We start from the raw sequence: 26102 nt of genomic DNA, 5'->3' as shown, positions 1-26102 counted from the left end.
ATTGTTTTTAGTTAGGGACGCCGTGGAGTGCGTTTCTGCATGAAGTCTTAAAAGTTCTATTTATGTTGATTTGCATGAAAAAGTCCGCTTTATTTCAGGATTCACTTCCAGGAGTCAATCACTATGGATTTAACCCTGAGGTAACTTTTAAACGAGCGGTAGAATTCTCTTTTTTTTGCTGGGTTTTCTTTTCAGGGCAGGCACATTTGTCTACTTCAAAAGCCTTAGCACCCACACACGGCACACTGAGGAAAGCACCCCAGCACCGCCCATCTTGGGGGCGGGGCACAAATCACAAGCTTCCGCGAGTTGATGGCCGTGTCGGCACTGTGCCAAGCTCTGACTCCGTGCTCACTGGACGCTGGCAATTGGTTGCGGGGTACGGCGCAGAACCAATGGGGAGAAGGCGCGGAACCAATGGGGAGACTTCGCGGAGTGCGCGGGAAAGAGACCGGTATAAACTGTGGCGGGAGATTCATTCTCGGTTTTTTGTCCAGGGAAACACTCAGCTAGAAAACGATTTGGTGGCTTTCATCTCCTCGCGTTTGAATATGGTGCGGACTAAAGCAGACAGTGTCCCAGGCACCTACAGAAAAGGTGAGGCAACGCAGCACGGTAGCGGAGGGCGGGGGCTGCTCCCTCACCCCCCGCCGCCAAGGGCGGAAGAGGTGGGGGTGGTCCCCCACTGTGGAGGGAAGCAGCGGCCCTGCCCCTTAAAGAGGAGGAAGAAGCTGAGAGGGCAGGGGAGGGTTCTGGATTGTGGGGCTTTCCCAAGAGCTTGCGTCGGGGACTGTGGTGAGGATGTAGTTCCGAGACTCCTTGTCGTCCCCTTCTGAACGCCCGTCTTTGCCTTTCTCCGCAGTGGTGGCTTCTCGAGCCCCCAGGAAGGTGCTTGGTTCCTCCACTTCTGCTGCTAATTCCAGGTCCCCTTCGTCGAGGAAAGGTAAAAAGTGCCCCGCGCTGCAAGCTCCTGGAAGAACTCTCTCAACAGGGGATCGGGCCTGGCACCACATTTCTCCCAGCTGCAAGCCCCCGGCCCACCGTGGAATTTATTTTCCTGACATCCTCCTGCCCGAATTTCTTCCTTGCCCCAAGCTATAATGAGGGCCCTGGGCCTCTTGGCGAGCTGGTGTAGAGGTGGGGCTTGCATGGAAGAGAATCTCGAGTCTCCGCGTTAGGGACAAATACGATTTATCTCCAGACTTATTTTTTATTTTTAGTGTTTTTACTTCAAATATTGACGAATGGCTTTTCCTTGTAAGATTATGTAAGCATCCCTTTACTAACTTAAGAATTAGGGCGATAGTTGACAGTACTAATCACATTGTCTTTTTAGTGTAAACGTTTTGTTTTCATTTCTGCATGTTTTTCTTTTCCCTTACACTTGGGGAGGAGGGCGTGGTGTCTGTGTGTTTTCCAACTCTGCAGCTTCCGATACTGCCTCTGAGTCATAGTATCAAAAACGCTGCTGGGGAAATAGCTTCACACTACTCCTGTGCGAGGATAGGTTGAGAAAACACCATGCCATCTGGTGCTTCATTCCTTTCGGTAGGAAACTGAGCAGTAAGGAAGATTCATTCCACGAGGTCTATTTAAGAACATACAAGGAAGCACGGTGAAGGACTTCATGGGTTTTCATGTTAATTCAGTCTTCCCTCTATTCTAAACATTTCATTAGAAAATATTTACCATTTCAATCTCTTTAATTTTTTATTTATTGATTTTTTTTTTGAGAGGGAGAAACATTGATTTGTTGTTCGCTTATTTATGCTCCACTGGTTGCTTCTTGTGTGCACTGACTGGCGATCAAAACCTGCGACCGTGACGTACGGAGATGGTGCTCTAACCAGCTGAGAAACCCCGCCGTCGCCTATTTCAATCTGTTTAGATAAAAAGGAATATTAAGTTAAAAAAATTCTTGAACATAGATGAATTTATTGAGAATATCTTATACCCTGTATCACTAAACCAAATTCCACTTAGGAGCACATTGTGTGGCCCACTGTTGAAACACAATTGAATAGGCCCTTAATGAACTTCTGTTGCAGCAATCCACCTGTGAAGGCATTTTACAGATCTCTGTGTTTTTACAAAAGATTTTATTTATTTATTTTTGGAGAGAGGGAAGGGAGGGAAAAAGAGAAAGAGAGAAATATCGATGTGAGAGAAACATCAATAGATTGCCTCTCGCATGTGCCCCAACCAGGAACCTGACTGCAACCCAGGCATGTGCCCCGACTGGGCATCAAACCGGTGACCCTTCGCCTTGCAGGACAATGCCCAACCAACTGAGCCACACTGGTCAGGGACACATATCTCTATTTTTAATCAATAATCAACTGTGTGGAATTGGTGATATTCTTATTTTAAAGGTGAGGAAATTTAAGTTCATTAAGTTGTGTGACCTCAGGAAAAGTCACACCCCTAAATCTGCAGAGCTGAGTTTGAATTCTGTGCTGAGCTGTCTGTTGCTGCTGTATACTTTTTACTAGTGAAAGAATTCTCATAAGGTTCCTTCAAGAAAATTATGAACCAAAGAATCACTATTATTTAAAGACCACTTTATTTTTTTAAAAGTACAAGCAATATAATTTCAGACAGTATATATGGAAGTATTTTTATCAGTTTTTTAATAGCTAGAGTTTGGACAAATGTTTTTAAAACAAAAGGTATATGTAATGTAATAATTTGCTCCTCTTGGTATTCTTATCATTACTTCATAAAAAGGACAGGAATTTTCCTTCAAGTTTTCCTTTATATTACTGTTTTAAAATAATCAAGAATTGGATTTATCTTATGAACTGAAAAGGAGCCAAGTGCTTTGAAGAGTGGAACCTGTTTATGTGGAAATGTTCACTGCTGCACACTTTTTAGCCTTCTATATGAGTTTTGATCTTATTAAGTAAAAATTTGGCAGATTATACTACATGGTGCTACCTTATATTAGGAAAAGTGTGGCAAACTTTATTATAGCAGTATATAAGACTATTCGAATAGTTCTGCTTATAGACAAAATATGAAAAAATATTTTCCAAATGTAAAAATTCTATTAATGCTATTTTTCTAGGCTCAAGGATAACTGTAAAACAGCATTATTATACATATACTGATAATTTTGTCACATTTTCCGATTCTATATTTTAAGATGGTATTAATATCATTTAATGTCCTTTAGATTTGATATTAAGAAATTGTTTCCCTTTGAGGGATGGCTATTATATTCTTAGTTATTATTTGGTTCCATCTTTTTATATTTTGTAGCTGAAAATAAGTACGCAGGAGGGAATCCAGTTTGTGTGCGCCCAACCCCTAAATGGCAAAAAGGAATTGGAGAATTCTTCAGACTGTCCCCTAAAGATTCTGAAAAAGAGAATCGGATTCCTGAAGAGGCAGGAAGCAGTGGCCTAGGAAAAGGAAAGAGAAAGTAAGTCTTTGTATTCTGGAATTTAAGAAAATAATTGTATTCTTGAAAATAAAAGACAACAGGATATTGAGTAACTTTAAAGTTTCTCTTTGAGAAGGTAAGAAAATACAAACCAAAGGATTTTAAAAACTTGTGCTAATCTTTTAACAACAGTCACCCCCAAATTTTAAACATAATGAAAGGTATTATTTTTACTCAGTCTAGCCATTTACAGAGGATCAGTTCCCATCAAGATGAGTGCTATGGTATTAACCACAAACTTCCTGTCTTTATTTTTTAAATGTTACAGTCTATTTTCTATAGTCTTTTCCAAAAAGCTGTTTCCATATTGTTTTAATCTAGTTTGAGTTCCATTAATCCTATCCCTTAAAAAACCACCACTTCAAACTCCAAAAGAAATATATAAGCAATGTAGAAAAGTTGGAAAATGTAGAAACCCCATCACTTAGAAACAATCAAACCTAACTCCATGGTATATTCTCTTTACAACCTCTCTATAAATACATAAGAATACTTCAAAATAAGATGGGGATAAAACTGCACACACACAGAATTCAGAGTGCCAATTAACTCATGCATTTCAAGCTTTTAATGTGAGAAAAATGCTCATGATAAGTGTTAAGCAAAAATTCTGGATGCGCCCTGGCTGATGTAACTCAGTGGATTGAGCGCTGGACTGTGAACCAAAGGGTTGCCAGTTCGATTCCCAGTCAGGGCACATGCCTGGGTTGTGGGCCAGGTCTCCAGTAGGGTGTGCTCAAATGGCAACCACATATTGATGTTTCTCTTCCTCTCTTTCTCCCTCCCTTCCCCTCTCTAAAAATAAATAAATAAAATTAAAAAAATTCTTTATGCAAAAGTACTAAATGTATAAAATATACCAAATAATAATATTGAATGAAAATATACCAAATATCAATAGAGGTCATTTCTGGGTAAAGACCTCTCCTCATCCTTAATTAAATGCTTCCAGTGTTCTTTCTTTTTTTAATATCCCCAAAGCAGCATTTATTTATACATTGAATTCCTGAACATTTAACTTAGAAGTCTCATTTCAATGGTTACCCATCTTGATTGACATGGGCTGACACACATGGCACTGTCAGGGTACACAAGGACAATAGCCAAAGATATACAAAAAATAAACCCGTGATTCTTAAACAATTGCCCCCCCCCCCAAAAAAAAATTACAGGTATCAAAACTTTGGATGCATTGCATTGAAAAGAAGGTTTGTGCACATCACAATTTGAAGAGGCAAAACAAGGTGCTAAGATGATGGAAAGGAGCAAATGTTCTCCTTGTATCAGCTTCCCCTAACAGTTTTCCATTAGCTGCAGAAAGAGGTGGGAGAAGTGAATTCATTTTTGTATGTGCAAGATGTATAGTTTATTAGCAAAACACTATCAGCTTATTTTATATTTTAAAAATATTTTATTCTTTATGCTATTACAGTTGACCCAATTTTCCCCCTTTGCTCCCTCCATCCAGCCCCCCACACAATCAGCTCATTTTATTTTATTTTTTAAGATTTTATGTATTTATTTTTAGACAGAGGGGAAGGGTGGGAGAAAGAGAGAGAGAGAGAGAAACATCAACGTGTGGTTGCTTCTGACGTGCCCCCTACTGGGGACCTGGCCTGCAACTAAGGTATGCACCCTGAGTGGGAATTGAACTGGCAACTCTTTGGTTCACAGTCCAGCGCTCAACCCACAGAGCCACACCAGCCAGGGTACGATCAGCTCATTTTAAATGGATGATTTAAATATCATTGTAGCCTGTTTTGACTAATTCTCCTTTTCTAAACTTCCTCATTGCTTTCGCCTGGATTTCACAACCGTCCAGAGACATAGTAAAATGTCTCTTTCAGAATACACTTGTCTGTACAATTTGAAAAGAAAGCTTCTGTGGGCTCAAAGCCACCATCAATCCAGAAACGACCATGAAGATTTATCTGAAACTGCTTCTCAGGGGGCAGGGAAGCAGATCTGAGTAGCTATGCTGCTCATACAGATAGGTTTAGCACTACATGTTTAGTAATTGTGTCAAGGAAGAATCCATGATGGTGGGGGTTGTGGATAAAGGAATGGCCAGGGACCTGAAGGCTTTTCAGTTGCCTTCTGCTTCTTCATCCTGCTGGTCGCTGTCCAGAGGATGAGGTTGCCTCACAAGTGTTATCAGTTTTCAACAACAAACATACCAATTACTTTTTAAGAATCAGGAAAATAAATAATGCCACTGGAAAAAAAAGTGGAAACATATAATATAGATTTATAAGTGATAGAGGGTCCAGGTTCTCTAAACAACTGAAATACTTTATTTTGAAAACAAATTATTTGATTGGGAGTGGCCAATGGTGAGTGCATGTGGGCGGGTAGTGCCACATCACTTCATTATGACACCTCCTGATTTAAGAGCCTGCTAGTTACCTCCCCGGCACCATGCAGGAGCCCAAGATCCTCCATCGCACCAAGCAGTGGCAAGTCTGATCCAAGGTGCAGTAACCAGCATGGGCAAGGGGTTGGTGGCCAGTCTCAGTCTGGGGCTGCTGCTTCTGGTATTGCTTCTACCCGCTCGGATTTATTCGCACGTTCCTTTGTCCAGCACGCCAGACCGTCTTGAAACCACAAGGTACAGTTGTGCCCTGCAGTTAACAGCCAGTCTGTCTGTGGTCTTTTTTGCCCTTCTACATCTCTACCTTTAAGAGACTCAGGCCAAGAAACATCTACAGTTCACCAACCCATATTCTACGGCCCAATTCATATGGCATCTTGCAGTCCAACGTGGCAAGGAAAAAACAGGTCTTCATCAAATCTACTAATTATTAATCTACCAATGCAGAAAATGTTGAGAATCTCACAGTGGACTGGTTTAAAGAAGATCTGAAGGTTTGCCTACATAACCAATGCCAATATTAAATTTGCTGGAGTTTCATATGTAAGAACAGAGAGAGACAACATTGAAAATGATGTGATTAAACGTAGCTCAAAAGTTTTAAGTAAGGACACTTAAAATTTTACCTTGAACATAAGAGTAATTTCACCTGGATCAAGAAAAAGGATGAACTGTGGAATGGAGAGTCAGCTTTCACTCTGCTTCATTAAATCTGGAAGGCAATAAAATGATTAGGTAAAATAAAGAGCCTCTGTGATTCATTTATATGTATATTTGAAGGAACCACCAGGAGTTAGCATAAATCCTCTGTGTATTTCAGCAGCCCTAATTTAATTCGGATATACTCTACATAAAGTTTTACATTGTTAAGTTTTCACTATTCTCTTGGGAACTTAAATCTTTCCTCTGGGCCTTTCGATTTGATATTGCATTTGATGTAGTAATTGACACGTGCCAGGGCAATGCTAGATTGGAATCTACTACAAATCCAGCCACGAGTAATTCTTGCATATACACTAAAAACCAATCGACAGGTATTTCCTATCACAGATTCCCACCCAATAGGAGTGCCAAATTGATTTAGCTAACTTGTATAACCTAAGTTGATTCCAAAGATTAGAAATGCAATGATATCAATCTTAAAACTACTGCTTTTTATTTCTGCATGTATTGAATAACTTTTGTAATTTAAAAATTTATGTTTTGAAGTCATGTTTGACAAATCCTGAAATTAAGAGGCAAACATATGAAGGGGACAAAAATAATGTTTATTAGGTATTTGGAAAGTGAGGCCTGGAAACTTGCTGCATTAAATTCACAACTCTTGTCTTTCTGTAACTATTTTTTTTAAGCTTTATGAATCAGAATAGCTACATTTGGAACACTTTCTACATCAGTCGGTGTTTTTCGTTTGTTAGAACTTGGTCCTAAACATAAGTGTACTTGATTCTGGAAATTAAAACTTTTACAACTGTCTTGATCTATAAAAAAGCCTTTTTAAAAATAGACACTGCATGAAATCTTTGGTTCACAAGTCCACACAGTGATGCGTAGATATTATAGTAATCAGCATGGCCATAGTACTCTTAAGTCTTAAGCTAATATTTGCCATTTTTACTTATTATTTTTCATGTTTTTATTGAATTTATTGGGGTGACATTGGTTAATAAAATAATACAGACTTCAGGTGTATAATCCTATAATACATCATCTGTATATTGTATTGTGTTGTCACCATCCCAAGCCAAGTCTCCTTCCATTATCCATCCTATATTCTCCTCTACCTCCCCCCAATATGTGCCATCTTTAGAAACCTACACAGAAACAACCAGATCCAACAGATCTCAAGCTATATGAGATCTATGTGTGTGAATGAACACTCTTTTGCTTCATATATGAACAAAATCCACCTGTTTTGGATTGTACGTAATGTTTGGAATTGATTTGCATTAAACACAAGCTAAATAAAAATTAATGGCTGGAAGAGCAATTAAAGTATTTGACATATAAAGTGATGTTTATGCATATAAAATTTTAAGAATTAGTCAATAATGTTCATAAGGTTATTTAGTAAATGGTTACTGAGCGCTTACTATCTTATGCAGTATTTGAAAGGAGTGTCAAGTTCTGGAGCAGTAACTAAATTTTATATTTTGTCTCTTCTGGTTCCCTCTCACTGTCTGGCACTACCCTTCCCTGTTATTCTAATATGAACAAGCTAATAGCCAATATCAGCTCTAGAATATATTACTTCTGAATTATTTGAGACTTTTGAATTATTTGTGATTTCCATTAAGGAAATAATATTTGGCAAGACAGTCAAATATGATTATACCATTGATCATCATAGCAATAAAAACTATGTTACAGGCTTCCCACTACATGGAGAAAGATTACACATGTATTCTCATAAAGCACTTTGATCTATGGTATAATTTAAAAAGTTTATATTATTCCTTTAGTGCCTTTCTTAGATTGGTCTTTGTTTAGGAGAGTTGTCAGTACCCCTTTATTGTTAGTAAATCAGTAGATTAACAGTAAATAGTAAACTGTCAGTTTATCAGAAGGACTTCTATTTCATAATCTGGAATGTGACAACTATGGTTTTATTTTTCTCACAAAGGCAGAGTAAACTGGATCAGTTGCATGGGGGAGTCAGAATCAAGTGAGGCTAGCTACTTAAAATCTGAACAGAACCATGATAACTAAAGTAAGTCAAGTCCTTGCAAAAAGGAACTTTGGTTCATGATAGTGTTCTTTATAAACTCGATTTAATTTCCAGGAAAATAAAATGAGGTCCTCTCAGTAATGTAATAGGTGAGTCAGTGATAATCTCGTACCAAGTCAGAATACCTTCATTTTAGCTACCTTCATTTCACTCTTTAGCTCTAGGACTGTTGAGATTACTGGATCTCATTTGCAACTGATTATTTCAGGATAGATATCACAAATTTCCATCAGCTCTAAAAACAATGCTTATTTAGGATTATGTTTTTAATTGACTTTTTTATCTGTAAAAAGTGCAATGAGTACAAATGGCTTGGGATAATGTAAATTATTTTTTAAAAGTTACAACTACCATGTGCCAGCCTAAACAATTGGGGGAGTTTCTAATTAAGGAATACATTTATATGGTCCAAAAGGGTACACAGTCAAATATGACAACTTGCTGCTGTTTTCTCTGCTCAAGAGGGTTGTTAATTTCTTGCCTTTTATTATCACAAAGTCCTTGCTGAAGGATTATATTCCACTTTTGTCATCCACTTAACATGTCAAAAGATGATCTTATAGAAAAAAACTTCTCTTTTAATAAAAATGGCAATATAACCTAAAGGAGAAACACTGATTAGGCAAATTAACAGAGAAAATAAATGGTTAAAAAAGTTGTTGCTGTAGCACTTGGTGTTTGTAGTTGTTTATCAATTAATGGTTTTATTTTTCTCTCATTTCCAGTCACTTGACCAGACCCACTGCACTACTAATTAATGTTCCTAATTTATAACTTGTAGCTATTTTTGTTTTGTTTTTCAACTAGTTGATGCTGACTATTGAAGTTCTCTGTTCTCTCCGCAGAGTATGTCCTTTGCCACCTGATCATACGGATGACGAAGAAGAATAGGACTTTTCTATTCATCCTTGACTAATGTCTTATATTTACTCTGGTGTCCTAGGATGTAAATTTGCATAAATGTATTTGTTCCAGTTAACATTGTTGAATAGACACTTAATTTAAAAAAATGAGGATTACATATAGTTATTAAAAGGCAAGTAGTTATGATATTGGAAAATTTATGAGATAATTATGGTTACTTAACCTTAGTATTCAATATTATGCAATATTTGGTTTCTTTTACCTGTTCTTGTTAAGCTTCTTGTTCTTGCTAAAAATAAATCATTTATGTTTTGTACAACAAATCTGCTGTATTTGTGATTTGCTTAGATCTTTGTACTGCTGCCATTTTTTATTGGCATTAGATTTTTGGAATGGTGCCATATTTTCCCTTTTATTTGATTTAAAAAGCAGAGTTAGATTTCTGCACATTTAAAACAATCAGTATTAACTGAACTGCACCTATATCCTTTATTATAAGAATGGGGGCCAAAGATGCAATGTCAAAAAACTTGATGGCTATCTGTCTTCTCCTTAGACAAATGTAAAGGCAATTTGGTCCTGAGGGTTTCAGGCAGGAAGATTTAGTAGACTACATTAAAAGAGAAGAACTTTCTTAGAATATGCATTTGATGTGGTATAATAAAATACTACCCTCTGGACATCAATAAAACATGAAAGGTGAATCGTGCCATAAACCCAGAGCTATGTCTAAAGTTCTTAGAGCTACCATTATATATATATTTTTCAAGGTAACTGGGGTATAATTGAAAAGGTAGGTATAATATTACTTAGTAACAGTAATTCTTGCTTCCTCATTACACTTTTTTGCTCACTGACACCTATTGTCAAAATTAACCAGGTTTTAACAGACATGTTTTTCCACTTTGTTTTTAATAAATACTTATTTTCAAAATAGGCTATAGCCATTTGTGTGCTTTCTAAGATTATATTCTACTAGATACTTCTATTTTATTCCTTCCAAATACAAATTCGTCCATTGATTTGATTTTATCAATGTCCAAATTGAGTCCTGAAGAGTGTAGATTACATTTAAATTTTTTAAATTTATCAATTGATTTTAGAGACAGAAGAAGGTGGAGGGGGAGAAAGAGAGAAACAGACTTGAACTACTCAGCAAGGGTGATGATGTCTCACTTTCATTAGGCAGAGGTCCCCTGTAATGTTTATTTCCCAAAACTTTGAAAATGTAGAATGGCAATTTAGCCTCTCCTAAACATAATGGAAGTGCAGACTCCCTGTTTCCGTTGAAACAGTATAAAAAAATAATATACATTAAAAGGATAATTAAACTAAGTTTGTAATTTTATACCCTTTTTCACAAAACTAATCTGGTATTCCTCTTTGATTGGATTATTCAAATTGTTAATGCTAGTGTTAAATACCTGGCCAAACAATGATTAAAGCTACTTTTCTGGAATTTTTGAATGCTAGAACATTGTGAGGATCATATGTATTTTTTGTTTACATGGTTTTACAAAGGAAGAGCAATATTATATCCACAAGTATGAAGTATGTTTAAAGAGTTATTTATAAGACGACAAATGCTTATCACTTTTTGAAAATCAGAAAATAAAGTTTAAACTAACTGAAACTTTCACATATGTACACAGCTTACAAATCTCAATGTATTTAGAATCCTTGAGGCTAGGACACTTTTGGAAAAATTGAAGGTCCAGCTAGGCCTTGGTCCAAACAACATTGTTATAATAGTTCCTTTTACCTTTGAGGATATAGCATATAGAGATGGGAGTGGTTTTTACTGACTTAAAACTGGGAGGAATGTTAGAAGTCATCTTGTTCAACCTCAGGTACAGCTGTTCATTAGGGGGACTGCTTTCTGCTTTGTTGGTTGGCAACTCTTAATTGTGAAGAACATTCTGAGTTAAAAATTTGAATTTTTCTAACTTCCGTCTTCCTAGTCTTGGTTCTGTCCTTGACATAACACGGAACAAGTTATTTCTTCCACGTGGCAACCTTCAAGTATTTAAAGAGAGCAAGTACATCCTTTAGCTTTCTCTTCCAAAGGCTAAACATCCTATTGTTTATGTCACATGTATTCTAAGTTAGTTTCTTTTAAGTCGCTTGTGTAAGGATCTATGTCTTTTGTATTATATATTGCTTAGGCACATACTAAATTCGGCTACATTTCTAGTAACTGATCCCAAGTAGTCATCAATTATTAAGACTTTAGTTTTGGTATCTTTTGTATTTGGAGATGCCAGTGGACCTCTACAAATATTTGAATATTAATTACTCTAGGAATATTTACATATTCATTATTGTATAACAGAGTTGTTGTTTCCCAAAAAATAAACATTAGATACCGTAACTCTTAAATGATTTCAAGGAGCAATAAAAAATGAAAAAAATAAAAAGCTTAAAAACTGAGAAAAAAGGTAGGAAGTCATATTGATCTACAGGATGAAGATACTGTACTGACTTTGAAGGCTATTTGAGATCTAGCCTAGATCTGAGAGCACTTAGCTATGGTTCATATTAAGAATACAAATTCCTGTAGTGCTGCTCACAAAACCCTGTAAGTGTAGTTACACCTACATAGCTAATTTTAGGTGTGGATTGTGCTGTACATCTTTAGAGGTCTCCAAACAATATCTACGTTGAAAATAGGATAATAGAGGTCATGTGGCCATTTAGGAGTCAAGCCAGTTATTCCATAGCTATTAAAAAGTGACCAATTAAAAAAAAACTAGGAAGAAAAGATCTAAATGAATACTGTTCAGGTCATATTTCTTCAGGTAATGGGAATAATGGATGGTGCATACGAATTTGCATGTCTATATTGGCCTCAACTACCACATTTAATTTGAACTATTAACTTTACCCAAGAAAACATTTCTTTAGAACACATTTGCCAAAATCATGTTTAAAAAATTTTAGAGACATCTAAATGCACCGTAGTTTTGGATAAGTCATTGTTCTTTGGGCTCATGGTTTTACTTCTCTAACTTTTTAAATAAACCTGTTGGCAATTAAAATACTAAGCTCTATTTTGTCATGATAATGGCTTATCACTTGTGTCTTACAGACAGGTTTTTAAAAGAACAATTAATTACTGGATGTGCTCAGATTAAATATGAATTGTGTGTGTGTGTGTATTTCCACATGTATTCATGCCCCATGAGAAGAGTTGCAATGTTTTAGACTTATTAATTAAACAACCTACGACTGACATTTTAATCTGAAGTGACTTCCTAAAGATTTTACTGAACTGTCTAGGGCAAAACAATTTAATGCTGCCCCATGTGTAAGGAAACCAACACACCTGCTGTTTTAAGTTACCAAAGCTCATTTGCTCAGCACCAGCTGAGGTGGACAAAAGTTCATTATTGGTAACTAAGAGGTTATCATGACCAACAAAATTAAAGCTGTGGTTGCCAGTACACTCACTGCCATGGAACAGAGAACAAATTCAGGGGCGACTCTTAAGCGTTACTGCTTTTAAACAGACCTATTTAAGATTGGAAAATAAAGCCAAGATTTTTACCCGTTTTTCTATGAATGCCCAACTACATTTCTATGAATACTTAACTGCCATAATGTTATGGGTCATTTTTCTAAAGACTATTAATTATATTGCTGGTTTTTACCCCAACCAGTAGTTTTCCCAAAATTTTCATAGCCCACATCACTTCGACACAAGAATAAATGAAGTCTCTTAGTAACACTTTTCTTGTCCACAGTGTAGGTGTGAGTGTTTTTTCCTAGTGGAGGATTAAATTTCTTCCTCCTTCTCAAGCTTGATTACGGTCTTCCTTTGGCCTTTTCTCATTGCTTTTCTTTAAAGGATTAAAATCACTCTACTCAATTTACAGCGAAGCTTTGTTTTCCCCTTTCATTTAACTAGGTTATTTACAGATCATACACAGCCATGTACAGTCCTTACAAAAGATAGGCGAAGACAGAACTTTTCTCACCGCTCTGTTTCATGGGCTGTCAAAGGAGAACGAAGTGCACGAGAAAGCTTTTATAACATTGAAGATTTTTAAAACCCAATTGAAACACAACTGAAAATCCTCAAGAGGGAGATGCTTGCTCAACTACCAGAAAAGATAACTCCCGCGAGGAATCATTGAGAGAGAGCCTTAAAAGCCAATGGGTCGGCCTGGGACTCAGCAGGAGGAAGGATGTCTACACAGCAGATGAGGGTTGGGGGAGGGGTGGGTAGTATAGATGAAGGGAAAAGCAGGATGGGCTTTGTGACTCTGGCTGCGAAGCGTGGGCTCAGTCTAAGACCGGGAGGAGAAGGCAGAAGGGTGTTGCCAAAGAAATACACACGCTCCCAGCTACCTCCTGACAGTCCCAGAAGAAATGGGGGTGCTGTCTTTGAGGTACTTCCGCTTAGCAACCCCACGCGGTTGCTAAGGAGGGGCAGTAGAGAGGCGACCCGGAAGTGGTGGTGTTCATTTCTCGCAGCCTGCTTTAAGTTTGTCCTATCCAGAGCGCTCGGGTGCTTTGCGCCAGGCCGAGGGTGGGGCCAGCCCTAGTGATTCCGGTTCGGCCCCTGGCGTCCCTTCGGCTTCTCGCTTACCCCTCCCCTCCCCTCCCACACTTCTCCTCCCTCCCGTTCCTGGGAAAGAGAGAAGCCTCCGCTGCTGGTGGGTAAGGGAGCGCTCGGCGCGAGTGGAAGGGGATCGCGCCCAATCCCTGTGAGCCCCAGAGTACCGCCAGACCAGGTATCGATCCGGCTTCGACGGGATCTGGGACGTTGGAGCTTGAGGAGGGGTGTGTGTGTGCCTTTGGGGTCTGGTGGGGGGGGCCCTCCTCCGGGTCGGGGAGGGGTACGCCGAGATCCTGGGTGGGGCGCAGGCAAGCGTGTGTGTGTGTGTGGAGGGTTGCGGGGGTGGAGAGAGGGATTGGTGGACCTCGCGGCGGAGAGTTTCGGGAGGCTGGGTGAAGGTTGCGGAGGAGGCGCCCCCTTGGATGCAGAAGACTTCGGCCGGTGTCGGCGGGGAGTTTGCCACCTGGAGGACTCGCTCTGAAAGGGGGAGCATCCTCCGGGGCCAAGAGGAGAGCTTGGATCTCGGCAGGGTGGTTGGGGCAATCCAAAGCTTCCGTTGCCTGCTTCCCCTGCCCACCCCGCTGGGACATAGCCCGGTTTCGAGGTTTGTGGGGTTTGTGAGACGCCTGGGCACCGTGGGGAGCCGCCCTTGGCAGAGCTAGGGCAGAAGAGTGGGTAAGGAGACCTCCCTCCACCCAACTTCCGTGCGCTTCCCCCACTTCTTCCTTTACTGCTCTTGCCCCAGCGTCGTACCGGAGCGGTACCCCCAAATGGGCAGGCATCGCAGCGTAAGAGAAAGAGGGTGGAACTGGGTTTGTTGCCTCTAAGTGATACTTCAAATGTTTGGAAAGTCAGTATAGCATGTGAAACAATGCCTCCCAGTTATATACTAAATCGTATAAATTGCCTTACAAAAAGTGCAGTTCTGAAAAGCACCAAACTATAAGCCGGTCCGGCGTAGCCTTGTTTGGTAGATTTGCGTGTTTATAAAAAATGGACTAAGACAACCATGTAGATATAGAGGTTTAGGGGAGACATGTTGAGGCAAGCCTTTTCCAACCTCCTTTTTACCTGCCAGTAAGTCTGCCCTAGTTTAAGTGAAACAGAAAGATGTTCATTTTTATTTCAATCAGTGACTGAATTGTAAGTACTGTGTGGTGATATTTTAGAATAGATATGTTCCGAGAGAGAGGATTGTCTGCTTTTGAGCCTATCTTTAATCCTTTAAGGAGATAATTGTGGTCAAGTGGAAGTTTTGGCTTTGAGGTAGGTAAATCTGGGATTGAACCCAGACTGCCACTGGCTAGCTGTTGACCTTGGGCAAGTAATGGAACCTACCAGAGATGCATTTTCTTCATAAGTAAAATGAGTTAAAATTCTTACCAATATTGTAAGGGAGGGTAATATGTTTAAGTGACAGCCCAATTTAAGTGGAATCACCTTCTAATTGAAAGATTAGTTATCATTATCTTACACAGTAAAGGTAGACTGGTTTTGAGGAATGAAGTTTGGGATGAGAAGAGAATTGGGTAATAATATTCCAAAATGTATGTATAGAACAGGACTTTTCAGTGATTTATAGAAATTGATCATAAGTAGCATGAAATTCAGTTATCAGAAATTTCTTAAAAGTCTTAAAAATAAAGCAGAATATGTGCATTTATTCAAAAGACCAATAATGTTTCAAAGGTTTTCTCAGATTTGTGATGTGTATAGTATGGATTGATAAGAAACCCATTTAAAAAGTAATTTATGTAAATTTTAATTAACATCCTATGTCTCTGAAGAGAATTAAAATTGGGGCATAAAATAGAAACTAATTGTAATTTAAGATTAAAATCAACATCAGTGGCATAACTCATCTTAATTAGATTTAACTATTAGCAAAACTTACAGGATTTTTATATGCATAATCTGTAGAATAAATGACAATGAGATGAATTTCTGCCTTTAAATCATGATGAAAATATAAGAAACCTCAGAAATATGAAATCTTTATAATTTGTTTATTTTATAGTTTTAAAATGTATCCTATTATATGTCAAATTTTCAGGTAATAAAGTTTGCTTTCTGATGTAACTTGTAGTTAGTACTTTTATTTTTTAACAAATGGCTTTTTTAAAAAAAGATTTTATTCTCAGAGAGAGGGGAAGGGAGGGAGAAAGAGTGGGAGAGAAATATCTATCGGTGCCTCTTGCATGCCCTCAACCAGGGACCTGGCCCCGCAACCCAGGCTTGTGCGGTGACCAGGAATCCAACTGGCAACCTTTTTGTTCCCAAGCCAGCGCTCAATCCACTGAGCCACACCAGGGAGGGCTGTTTTATTTTATTTTATTTTATTTTTCATTCTCATCGGAGGACATGCTTATTGATCTTAGAGGGAGGCGAAGGGAGGGAGGGAGAGAAGGAGAGAAACATTGATATGAGAGAGAGAGAGAGAGAGAGAGAGAGAGAGAGAGAGAGAGAGAGAGAGAGAGAGAGATGTGTGTGTATCAGTCAGTTGCCTTTCCTATGTACACAACAGGGGACCAAACCCTTGATGTAGGCATATGCCCCCTGCCAAGGAATCAAACCCGAGGCCTTTCAGTTTAATGGGATGACCAATTGAGCCACACCAGACAGGGCCATAGTAGCTAGTACAGTACTTCTTTAATTTTTAAATTAAATACTCACTTTATACTCACAGGATAAATACCAACTGACTTTCTTTAACAATAGTTTTTGTATGTATGAAAGCATTAACAAAGTTCGTAATTCAGTATCTTTTTTTAGAAGTTTATAGATCTTTCATAATTTAGAGAGGAAATTTCAAATGTATTTTTTTTCATATGTCTATCTTTTAAACACTGTTGAACTTAAAGAAAAAACCTGTAGTAAGTCTCTAACTATATTGCATGCTCCTTGAGGTAGAAATACTATTTTACATTTTATCCACTGCTGCAGCTACATAATAAACAATAAGTATTGGTTGATAAATGGATGGATATATTTAAAATTATTAATAAACTGTATGCTTTTTTAAAAAGGTGAAATGTTTTTAGTAGTCGTAGTTTTTGTAAGATTATTCAACTTTCTAAATTACTTTCTTGAGTGTAAAGTCTTTAGTGTATCTTTAAAGCTTTTAGATGTGGTTTCCTAGATCACTTTTTTCATCATCTTTCAAATCTAAAATTTGAGGTGATATTATCTTGCTTTGTTGGTAAAACTATCAGAAGCTCCTGTTTTTTCATTGTCTTCTCATAAAACTTTAATAAACCATGTAATGGTATGAGAGGATACTAGCTGTTACAGTAAAAAGATCTATTTAAATAACAGGCAACAATAGAGATTGTTAGAGATGATACTTTTCTCAATGACCTTTTCCACTCAAAGTATGAGGCCATTGCAAGGATCTTTGCAGTTGTCGGTTATGGAATTTGCTCGTCAGGAAACCTGAAAATGACTAAACCTTCCTTTAATATCTATCTCTTAGATGATCTCAGAAAGTTTTAGGAGACATTGGGAAGGTTTATATACCACATGCTAAAATCAAGTAATAAACACAGTACAGTTAGTTTTATTGGTGTTGCCAAACCAGGAGTGAAAGTTACTGTGGAAATGTTTTAAAAATGCCAGACAATGCTTTACTCGAACCAAATGAGTATTCTTCCAGAGCTTGTTTCTATTGTAAAGCATTTTTTAAATATAATGTGGTCTTCTGTAATAAGGATAAATAATAATTGTATCCAGAAAAAAGGCTGATATCATAGACAGATTTTACTGTCATCAATGTTGATAGAAAGTGCTTCTGTGGCTTGAGGTAAGTGAAAGTAGAGTTTCATGAAAGAACTTTAGAATTTGTGAAATAATATTTTTTTAAACATTTAACTTCTCTCTACTCATTTCTGCCTAATATAAAAAACTCTTGAGAAGCTGGGAGGAAAAATAAGAGTAAATTTATTTCAGAATTACCATTTTCATTGGGAGATTACTTATTTGAAGAGCTAAATTGGATTTTGACATCATTGGGATTGTGTTCAGGATGGACTCAGGAAAAACATTAGATGCCATCTGTTTCACATTCCTTTTTTTCTCACCCCTTTGTGTTTTGTGGCTTTGAATTCATCAGATTATTTTTCAAAAATAAAAATCCTGATTTAGGTTTTATAATGTTAGCTGTATCAGTGAATATGTAACTAATAGAACTTGCTTTTTTTTTTTTTTTTTTTGCGTTTTTATCCTGAGTTACAGAAAGATCACAGACGTTTGTTAAAAGTAATTGTTTATTCAGACTACGTGCTCATTAGGTAGCTTCATGTATCTTTGTTATGATTCACTGAATAAACCATTATTTTTTTCTGTGGTTTTTTTTTTTAAGAGAAGTTTTATGATTTTATTAGAGCCAAACTGAGGACATACACCAGGGAGCAAGATTTCAAATGCTCTGAGTAGCTCAGTTTTTTAGAGTGTTCTCCTAATACACCAAGGTTGCAGATTCGATTCCTTGTCAGAGCACGTACAAGAATCAGCCAATGAATGCACAAATGAGTGGAACAACAAATTGATGCTCCCCCTTTTCACTCTTCCCCTCTCTCTTCCTCTCTGTCTCTAAAGATCAATTTAAAACAAAAAAGGTTCTTGTTAGTATGTTTAACCAAAGGCCACTCCTGATGAGTTGCCAAGAAAATGGATTATGGAGATACAGAATAAATCTTTTTTTCTCTTTGATGTCACAACCAGAAGAGAAGCTTCTGCTGGAGATTTTTAATTTGGTGATCAGTCCCCTTAAGCTTAGTCTTTTGGTAGTTAGTTTTGTCATACATTATGGCAGTAGCTATAGTTTTCATGTAAATGGTGGCATACAGCTCATGGGGCACATACTTGCCACTTTTCAGTTTGGATATTAATAAATCCTAAAGTCAGGCTTTTGGGTTTACTGAGCTGGAAAAGACCATAATTTGTTCAGTTACAATAACTGACATCTAATGTGGACCAGAAAGACCCAGGCATCTTTGAGAAACTGTAGGTAAAATTGGTGTGGTACCCCCGAGTGGACTGAAGAGAGCCATCTGGACAGAATAGGGCCATACTCAATGTTTTCAGCGGGAGTGTTCTGGTGGTGTTGGGAGACAGATGGACTGCCCTACCTCTGTAGTCTGTTACCCAGAAACGCTGAGTGAGTAGTGTAGTTATGGTACGGCTGGGAGTATCAGGGATGAGAATTGTTCTTCAATAATTGCTCACCCATCACAATGGAGGCATTGACATACCAGGGAAAGAGATATTCTCTTGGATTTGGCCTTGGCCAGAGAAGCTGAGTGAACAGGTAGCCATTGCCCTTACCATCAGAAAGAACTTGGTGCAACAGCTCTAAATGCTGGGTAAGCCTGTGAGAACACTACAGTTCGGTGTTTCCGTCAAAACACCACATAAACTTCTAGGGGAAAATAGCATTGGATCCACATTGATTTCTCTGGCTTATACATTCTAACTCTTTAAGCTACAAAAAGGGGTGTTGGGGATTTGTGACTCTGACTGAAAGAACCATACATTACTTCCTTCTTGGTAAATTTATAAATACACATTAAGTTGTTGGCAATAATGAATTATGTGAAAAAGCGTGTGTGTGTGTGCACATGCTTGAGTGTCCATGGCAGTCACCAGATCTCATTTTAGTTCTTCAGGCTCAATTGCTAACCGTAACTGATCAAGCAGCTTCCTAGCTGGAAATCTTCTCCACTTCCTAGCTGTCACTCTCTGATGTAGGTGCTAGTGAGCAGGGATATGACCAATATGACATGCCAGGAAAAAGGCAAAGGGATTAAAGGTAAATTATTTTTTATTTAAATTATTTAAATTTAAACTTGATCTTATTTAAAGTTAATTTTATTTTTCACTGACTAGACTTTCTGTAAAGTAGCAATATTTACCTTTTGAGATTGCCCAATCTCAAAATTGGATGCCCAATTTTTTAAAAAATTGACTTTTTGGGGAATAGTTTTAGATTTACAGAATAATTGAGCAGGTACAGTTCCTCTCTCATACACATACCCCTCCCCCCACTTTCCCTATTGATAACATCTTGTGTTAGTGTGGCACATTAGTTACAATTGATGAACCAATGTTGCCTGTATTGGTACATTAGTATTAATTGTAATCCGTAGTTTTCATTAAGGTTCACTCTGTGTGTTATATAGTGTTGTGGGTTTTAACAAATGCGTAATAACATTTTCCCATCATTACAGTTTCATATAGAATAGTTTTACTACCCTCTTGTCATCCCCCCCAGAATCCCTGGCAACCACTGACCTTTTTACTGTCTCTATATAGTTTTGCCTGTTCCAAAATTTCATATAGTTGGAATCATGTAGTATGTAGTATTTTTATACTTTTTTTTTCACTTAGCAGTATGCATTTAATTTTTCTCTGTGTCTTTTTGTGGCTTGATACTCATTTCCTTTTATTGCTGAATAATTTTCTATTCTATGGATGTACCCCAGTTGTTTATCCCTTCACTTTTTTTTTTAATCCTCACCTGAGGACATTTTTTTCATTGCATTTTTAGGGATAGAGGAAGGAAGAGAGAAACATCGATGCTTGGTTGCCAGTCTGAGGGTTAACCCGCAACCTAGGTATGTGCCCTGACCTGGAATTGAATCCGCAACCTTTTGGTTACTATGCTCCAACCAACTGAGCCACACCAGCCAGGGCATATCCTTTCACTTATTGAAGGACAGCTTAGCAGCTTCCTTTTTTTTTTTTTTTTTTTTTTGGTGATTATGAATACAGCTGCTATAAATACGCATGTGCAGAGTTTTCTTTAGATATACGCTTTCTTTAAAAAAAAAGATTTTATTTATTTATTTTTAGAGAGAGGGGAAAGGAGGGAGAAAGAGAGGGAGAGAAACATCAATTTGTTGCCTCTTACATACCCCCAACTGGGGACCTGGCCTGCAACCCAGGCGTGTGCCCTGACCCGGTTTGAACTGTGATTTGGACCAGCGATCTTTAGGTTTACAAGACAACACTCCTACCCACTGAGCCACGCCAGTCAGACCTAGACATCAACTCCTTTGGGTAAATATCTCAGGACATGTTTGCAGGACCTTATGATGAGACTGTGTTTAATTTAATTTTGTAAATTACTGCCAAACTGTCTTCCAAAGTGTTTGTACCATTTTTCATTCCCATCAGCAATGAATGAGCATTTCTCTTCTCCACATCCTTGCCACTTTTTGGTATTATCAGTTTTTGTACTTCAGCCATTCAAATATGTGTTTTAATTTGTCATACCTTTCCGTGTTAAACATCTTTTCATATACTCATTTGCCATCTGTATGTCTTCTTTGGTGAGGTGTCTGTTCAGATCTTTTTGCCCCTTATTAAGTTGTTTGTTTTCTTATTGTTGAGTTTAAAATTTTTTTGTATATTTTGCCTACAAATCCTTTATCAGATATGTATTTAGCAAATTTTTTTTTTTTTAATTTGTGGCTTGTGTCTTATTCTCTTAAGTGTCCTCCATAGTACGAATGTTTTTAAGTTTAATAAAGGTCCAACTTGCCAAGTTTTTCTTTTCATTGAGCACTTTTGGTGTTATATCTAAAAACTCAACGCCAAACTCAAGATCACATAGATTTTTTTCTTATGTTATCTTCAAGAATTTTCGTAGTTTTGCATTTTACATTGAGTTCTAAGAACTATTTTGAGTTAATTTTTGTGAAAATTTTAAGGATTGTATCTATATTTGTATTTTTGCACCAGGATGTCCGCTTGTTTTATAAAAATATTTTCTATTCCAAAAAATGTTAATGTGGTACTGTTAAAAATACTTTTATTTTTTTAGAGCAGTTTTGGGGTTCACAGCAAAATTAAGAGGAAGGTACAGAGATTTCCTGTATACCCTCTGCCCCCACCATGCATAGCACTCTCCCATTTCAACTTCCCCCACCAGAGTAATATGTTTGTTGCAATTGATGAATCTGCATTGATACATAATTACCCAAAGTTCATAATTTAATTTAGGGTTCAGTCTTTGTGTTGTGCATTCTATGGGTTTGAAAAAAATGTAATAACCTTTATCCATCATTATAATAATATTTTCTCTGCCCTAATAATCCTCTGGGCTCTGCCAGTTCATCCCTTCCTCTTGCTCCAAGCCAGGTATTTTTTTTTTAAAAAGATTTTATTTATTTATTTTTAGAGAGATGGGAAGGGAGTGAGAAAGAGAGGGAGAGAAACATCAGTGTGTGCTTGCCTCTCACTCCCCCCCTACTGTGGACCTGGCCCACAACCCAGGCATGTGCCTGGACTGGGAATCGAAACTCGATCCTTTGGTTCTCAGGCCTGCGCTCAATCCACTGAGCGACACCAGCCATGGCTTTCTTTTTTAAGGAAACTAAAATGAATAAAATAATCTGTGGGAGTAGTTTTGAAAAGAGATTTTCCTAACATGTTCAGATGTAATTGGAAGTATTCAGAATTTTTCTTTTAAAAAGATTGATATTAGGTCATTAGGTGTTAACTGACAGGTGCCTAATTCTTTGTTTGAGATCAGGAAGTGTGAGCTAAATGTGGTACTGGCCATATGACAGTTGCAAGTGGTAAAGGAGATCTAAATTTAGAATTTTTGAACCATCACTAAAGATAAGATCCTTTGCCACTTGCATTTTACTGTTGCTCAGGGTTTCAGTTATATAGATTTCTTGGCCAGAGCTCCATGTTTGCTTCTTACTACACTACTGAAGACTATCCAGAAGCTTAAGCTGGCAAAGATTGAGTAGGAAGAGTACATGGGTACTACTGTAGTTGCCTGATTACTTCCAATTCTGACTCAGGGTGGGAATATCTATTATACAAGCAATAAAATTCTGTCCTGGTACACTATTTCTTACATAGCCTAATTAGTAGTTGTTAGCTAGAATCCTCTTTCAGTTAGCTTCCTAACTGTCCTGTGCTAGACTTCTAGGACACCCTTTGTTATTCCAAAGTATCTTAATCTTAATATTGTGACATCTAAATATTGTGGTCATCTAGGGTATGATGTGAAAACTGTTCAGTAACTCCATGTTTGGTAGACACAAGGAACAGTCTGTTAGTGTGAAAGCTCTTAGGTTTTCCAGAGATTAGACGTTCAGTACATAAGGTCACTTATGGGATCTTTAATGGGATCCTTCTGGTTAATGCTTACGTTTCTTGAGTTTCATAGGTTATGGAGTCATAAAGCTAAAAGAAAACATGGAAATGGTCTAGTTAGATTCTTGCATTTTACAGCTGAGACTGCTTAAATGCAGAGGCTAAGTGACTGGTTTAAGATCGAATAGATAGTGAGTCAGATTGGAGCCCAGGTCTCCTGAACCTTACTCCAGTCCTGGTTTTGATAGAACACACTATTTGGTTCATTTTAGTTAATGAAGAAATTATGATTTTATTTTTCTTCAGAAACTAGGATTTTATGAGAAGTACATTTCCCAGGAAATTTAATTGGACTATTAAACTACTACATTATTAGATTTCAAATATTTGGTTGAATTCTCTAGTTTCTAAAGTGTGGAGTTTTTTTTTTTTCCCTTAAGTACCAGGTGTCATTGGATCTTTAGTTAAGAGCAAATTTATTTTTCACATTCTAGATAGAAATTGGCCAATTTAAAAATAATGAAGATATTACAGCCTGTATTTGGCAAGCACACATTTGGTTGCATTAAAGTGCATCTTTATGGGGTTTTTTTTTTTGCACAGTGGAGATAATCTGTTAATATTTAATGTCATAAAGCAACAATGGATTCTGCTTTATGTGGTGGTGTATTTATAAAACTAGAGTGGTGTGTTATGTAAAAACTGAAAGTATGGATTAATTTAATATGCATCTGGTGAATTCAGGAGTTGAAAGATGCACATCTGTTGAGAAAACAAATCAGAACTATTCAGAGCTTCAGCATCTTTAAATATGTGCGCTTTCATTCTCTTTAACTGTTTTGGTACAGTCTTAATGGATTTAGAAAAGGCCATTTGCTCTAAGTAAGCAACTGTGAAGCTATTTATGATATTAATCATTTTATTATTCTTCACGGCATTTTGATACATTAGTATTTTTCTTCCCAATTTGTTTATTGGTGCAGGAATGGGTTAAGTGACTCAACATAACAAAATTAGCTCGTTGCAAAACCTTATTTAAAAAGAGGGAGTATAGTTTCTTGAATTGGATAGATTAGAAATATTTTAAAGCTCTGAATTCTATTTTGAATCCACAATGAATGAAATAACCACAGAGCCCTTACTATGTATTCATCACCATACTAGTGCTATAGGAATGTAGAAATTGAAGATATGATCACAGACCAAGATGGAGAAACCAGACTTGAAAGGTACAGAGTAATATAATCTGTTATGTAACTGAGTGCTCATCAGAATCAAATGGGGAAACTTTTCCCATGATCAGTTGAATCAGAATCTGATGGGTGATGTATTCATGGTTTTAAAAGCTTTCTCAGGTGATTGTAACATATAGGCAGTGTTGAGAACCACAGCCTTAAAGGATTGTTAGGATTTGGGTAGGCAAGAAAGTGTTTTGGGCCCTGGCTAATGTGGCTCAGTGGATTGAGTGCTGGCCTATGAACCAAAGGTTCAATTCCCGGTCGGGGCACATGGCTGGGTTGTGGACTATCTCCCTGGTCACGGGTGCATGAGAGGCAAGCATACGTTGATGTTTCTCTCCCTCCCTTCCCCTCTCTCTAAAAATAAATAAATAAATAAATCAAGTTTGGGGGCAGCAAAGTTAAACAGGAAGGAAGAATTGGGCACAGCTTGTGAAAAGAGTAATCAAATGAAAGCAGTATTTGCTGGTTGGGGAAAAGGTAGAATGGGGTCATTTAGGAGCACTGCTTCTCCAAGTGTGATTCCTCAGGCAGCATCAGCTGGGAACGTATTATAAATGTAGATTTTGAGGCCCTGCTTCAGACATACTGAATTGGAAACTCTAGAACGGGTGTCTAGTCTTTTGGCGTCTCTGGGCCATACTGGAAGAAGAAAAGTTATCTTGGGCCATTGTGATTTTGTGATTATGTGACATTGTGACATGTAATGACAAAAAAATCTCATAATGTTTTAAGTAAATCTACAATTTTGTTTTGGGCTGCATTTATAACACCCCTGCTCTAGAGGCAGGGTACAATAATGTGTTTTAACAAGCACTCCACATGATTCCTATGTACCCTAAAGTTTGAGAGTAGCTCTTACCAGAGGATAATGAAAGGAAGTTAGATATTTAATGTTGTAATAATTAGGGATCCATGGAAGGTTTCTTTTTTTTTTTAAGATTTTATTTATTTATATTTAGAGAGGGGGGAGGAAGGGACAAAGAGAGGGAGAGAAACATTGTTGTGTGAGAGAGAAACAGTTGCCTCTCACACGTCCCCAACTGGGGACCCTGCGGGCAACCCAGGCATGTGCCCTGACTCGGAATCGAACCAGTGACCCTTCAGTTTGCAGGCTGGCACTCAATCCACTGAGCTATACCAGTCAAAGCCATGGAAGTTTTTTTAAGCTGTTACTACAGGATGTATTTGTGTGTATGAAGGGTAAAGCTGGTGTGCAGAACCCCTTGGACTACCAAATTACAGGAATGGAGGAAGCCAATTAAAGACGTATAGACATAATCGAGTAGCAGTGAGGGCCTGTTGTAGCAAAGTGTGGCAATTTATTGAGTGCTTATGTATGATAAATTCTTTGGACACATTATCTTATTTCATCCTCACAGCAAGCCACTGAGAAGAGGCTATTATTGCCATTTTACAGATCAGGCAACGAAGCAAAGAAGGGAAGATTACCACCAAAATTCCCACTCCTGTAAGGGGTAGACACAGGATGTCAAGCATATTTCTCTACCTCTAAAGCTTCTTTTGAAGGAACAGCTAATTATATCTGGAGACCAAGAGATAAAGGAGAAGACTGACTCAGAGAAGTTTTAATTCTGGGTGACATAACAAGGGGAAGTCACTGATAGGAAGGAAATCGGGCTTACAGTGGATAGTGGGGCAAGTTATTTAGCCCATATAAAACTGTTTTGTAAAGGTGATTGTGAGAAATGGAAATTTTTGTATTGTTGTTTTTAGGTATAAAGTTCTTTTTTTTTAAATTTTTTATTGTTACTCAATTACAG

General features: G+C 37.7%; 2 protein-coding genes across 6 annotated transcripts in view; both read left to right on the top strand.

Annotated features, from left to right (window-relative positions):
- Positions 1-419: 419 nt before the first annotated feature.
- Positions 420-10344, top strand: PCLAF (PCNA clamp associated factor). Of its 2 annotated transcripts, XM_024568533.3 has the most exons (4): positions 437-597; positions 863-943; positions 3262-3424; positions 9390-10344. In XM_024568533.3, exons 1-4 carry the CDS (start codon positions 552-554, stop codon positions 9433-9435), a joined length of 336 nt encoding a protein of 111 aa, XP_024424301.1. In that variant the 5' UTR covers positions 437-551; the 3' UTR covers positions 9436-10344. The 2 variants fall into 2 exon arrangements, with proteins under 2 accessions (XP_024424302.1, XP_024424301.1); XM_024568534.4 differs by lacking the exon at positions 3262-3424 and having other exon boundaries at positions 420-597.
- A 3634-nt stretch (positions 10345-13978) lies between these two features.
- The window catches only part of CSNK1G1 (casein kinase 1 gamma 1), a 160361-nt gene continuing 148237 nt past the window's right edge, over positions 13979-26102 (top strand). For all 4 annotated transcript variants that reach the window (XM_045201122.2, XM_024568374.3, XM_024568373.3 and 1 more), the window contains exon 1: positions 13979-14144. The gene's annotated coding sequence lies outside the window, so the exon portion shown is untranslated. The remainder of the gene's footprint in view (positions 14145-26102) is intronic.

This window comes from Desmodus rotundus, chromosome 7 (assembly GCF_022682495.2).
Source record: "Desmodus rotundus isolate HL8 chromosome 7, HLdesRot8A.1, whole genome shotgun sequence".
NCBI lineage: Eukaryota > Metazoa > Chordata > Mammalia > Chiroptera > Phyllostomidae > Desmodus > Desmodus rotundus.
The sequence above is the reverse complement of the archived record's forward strand: the minus strand, read 5'-3'. Positions and strand labels throughout refer to the sequence as shown.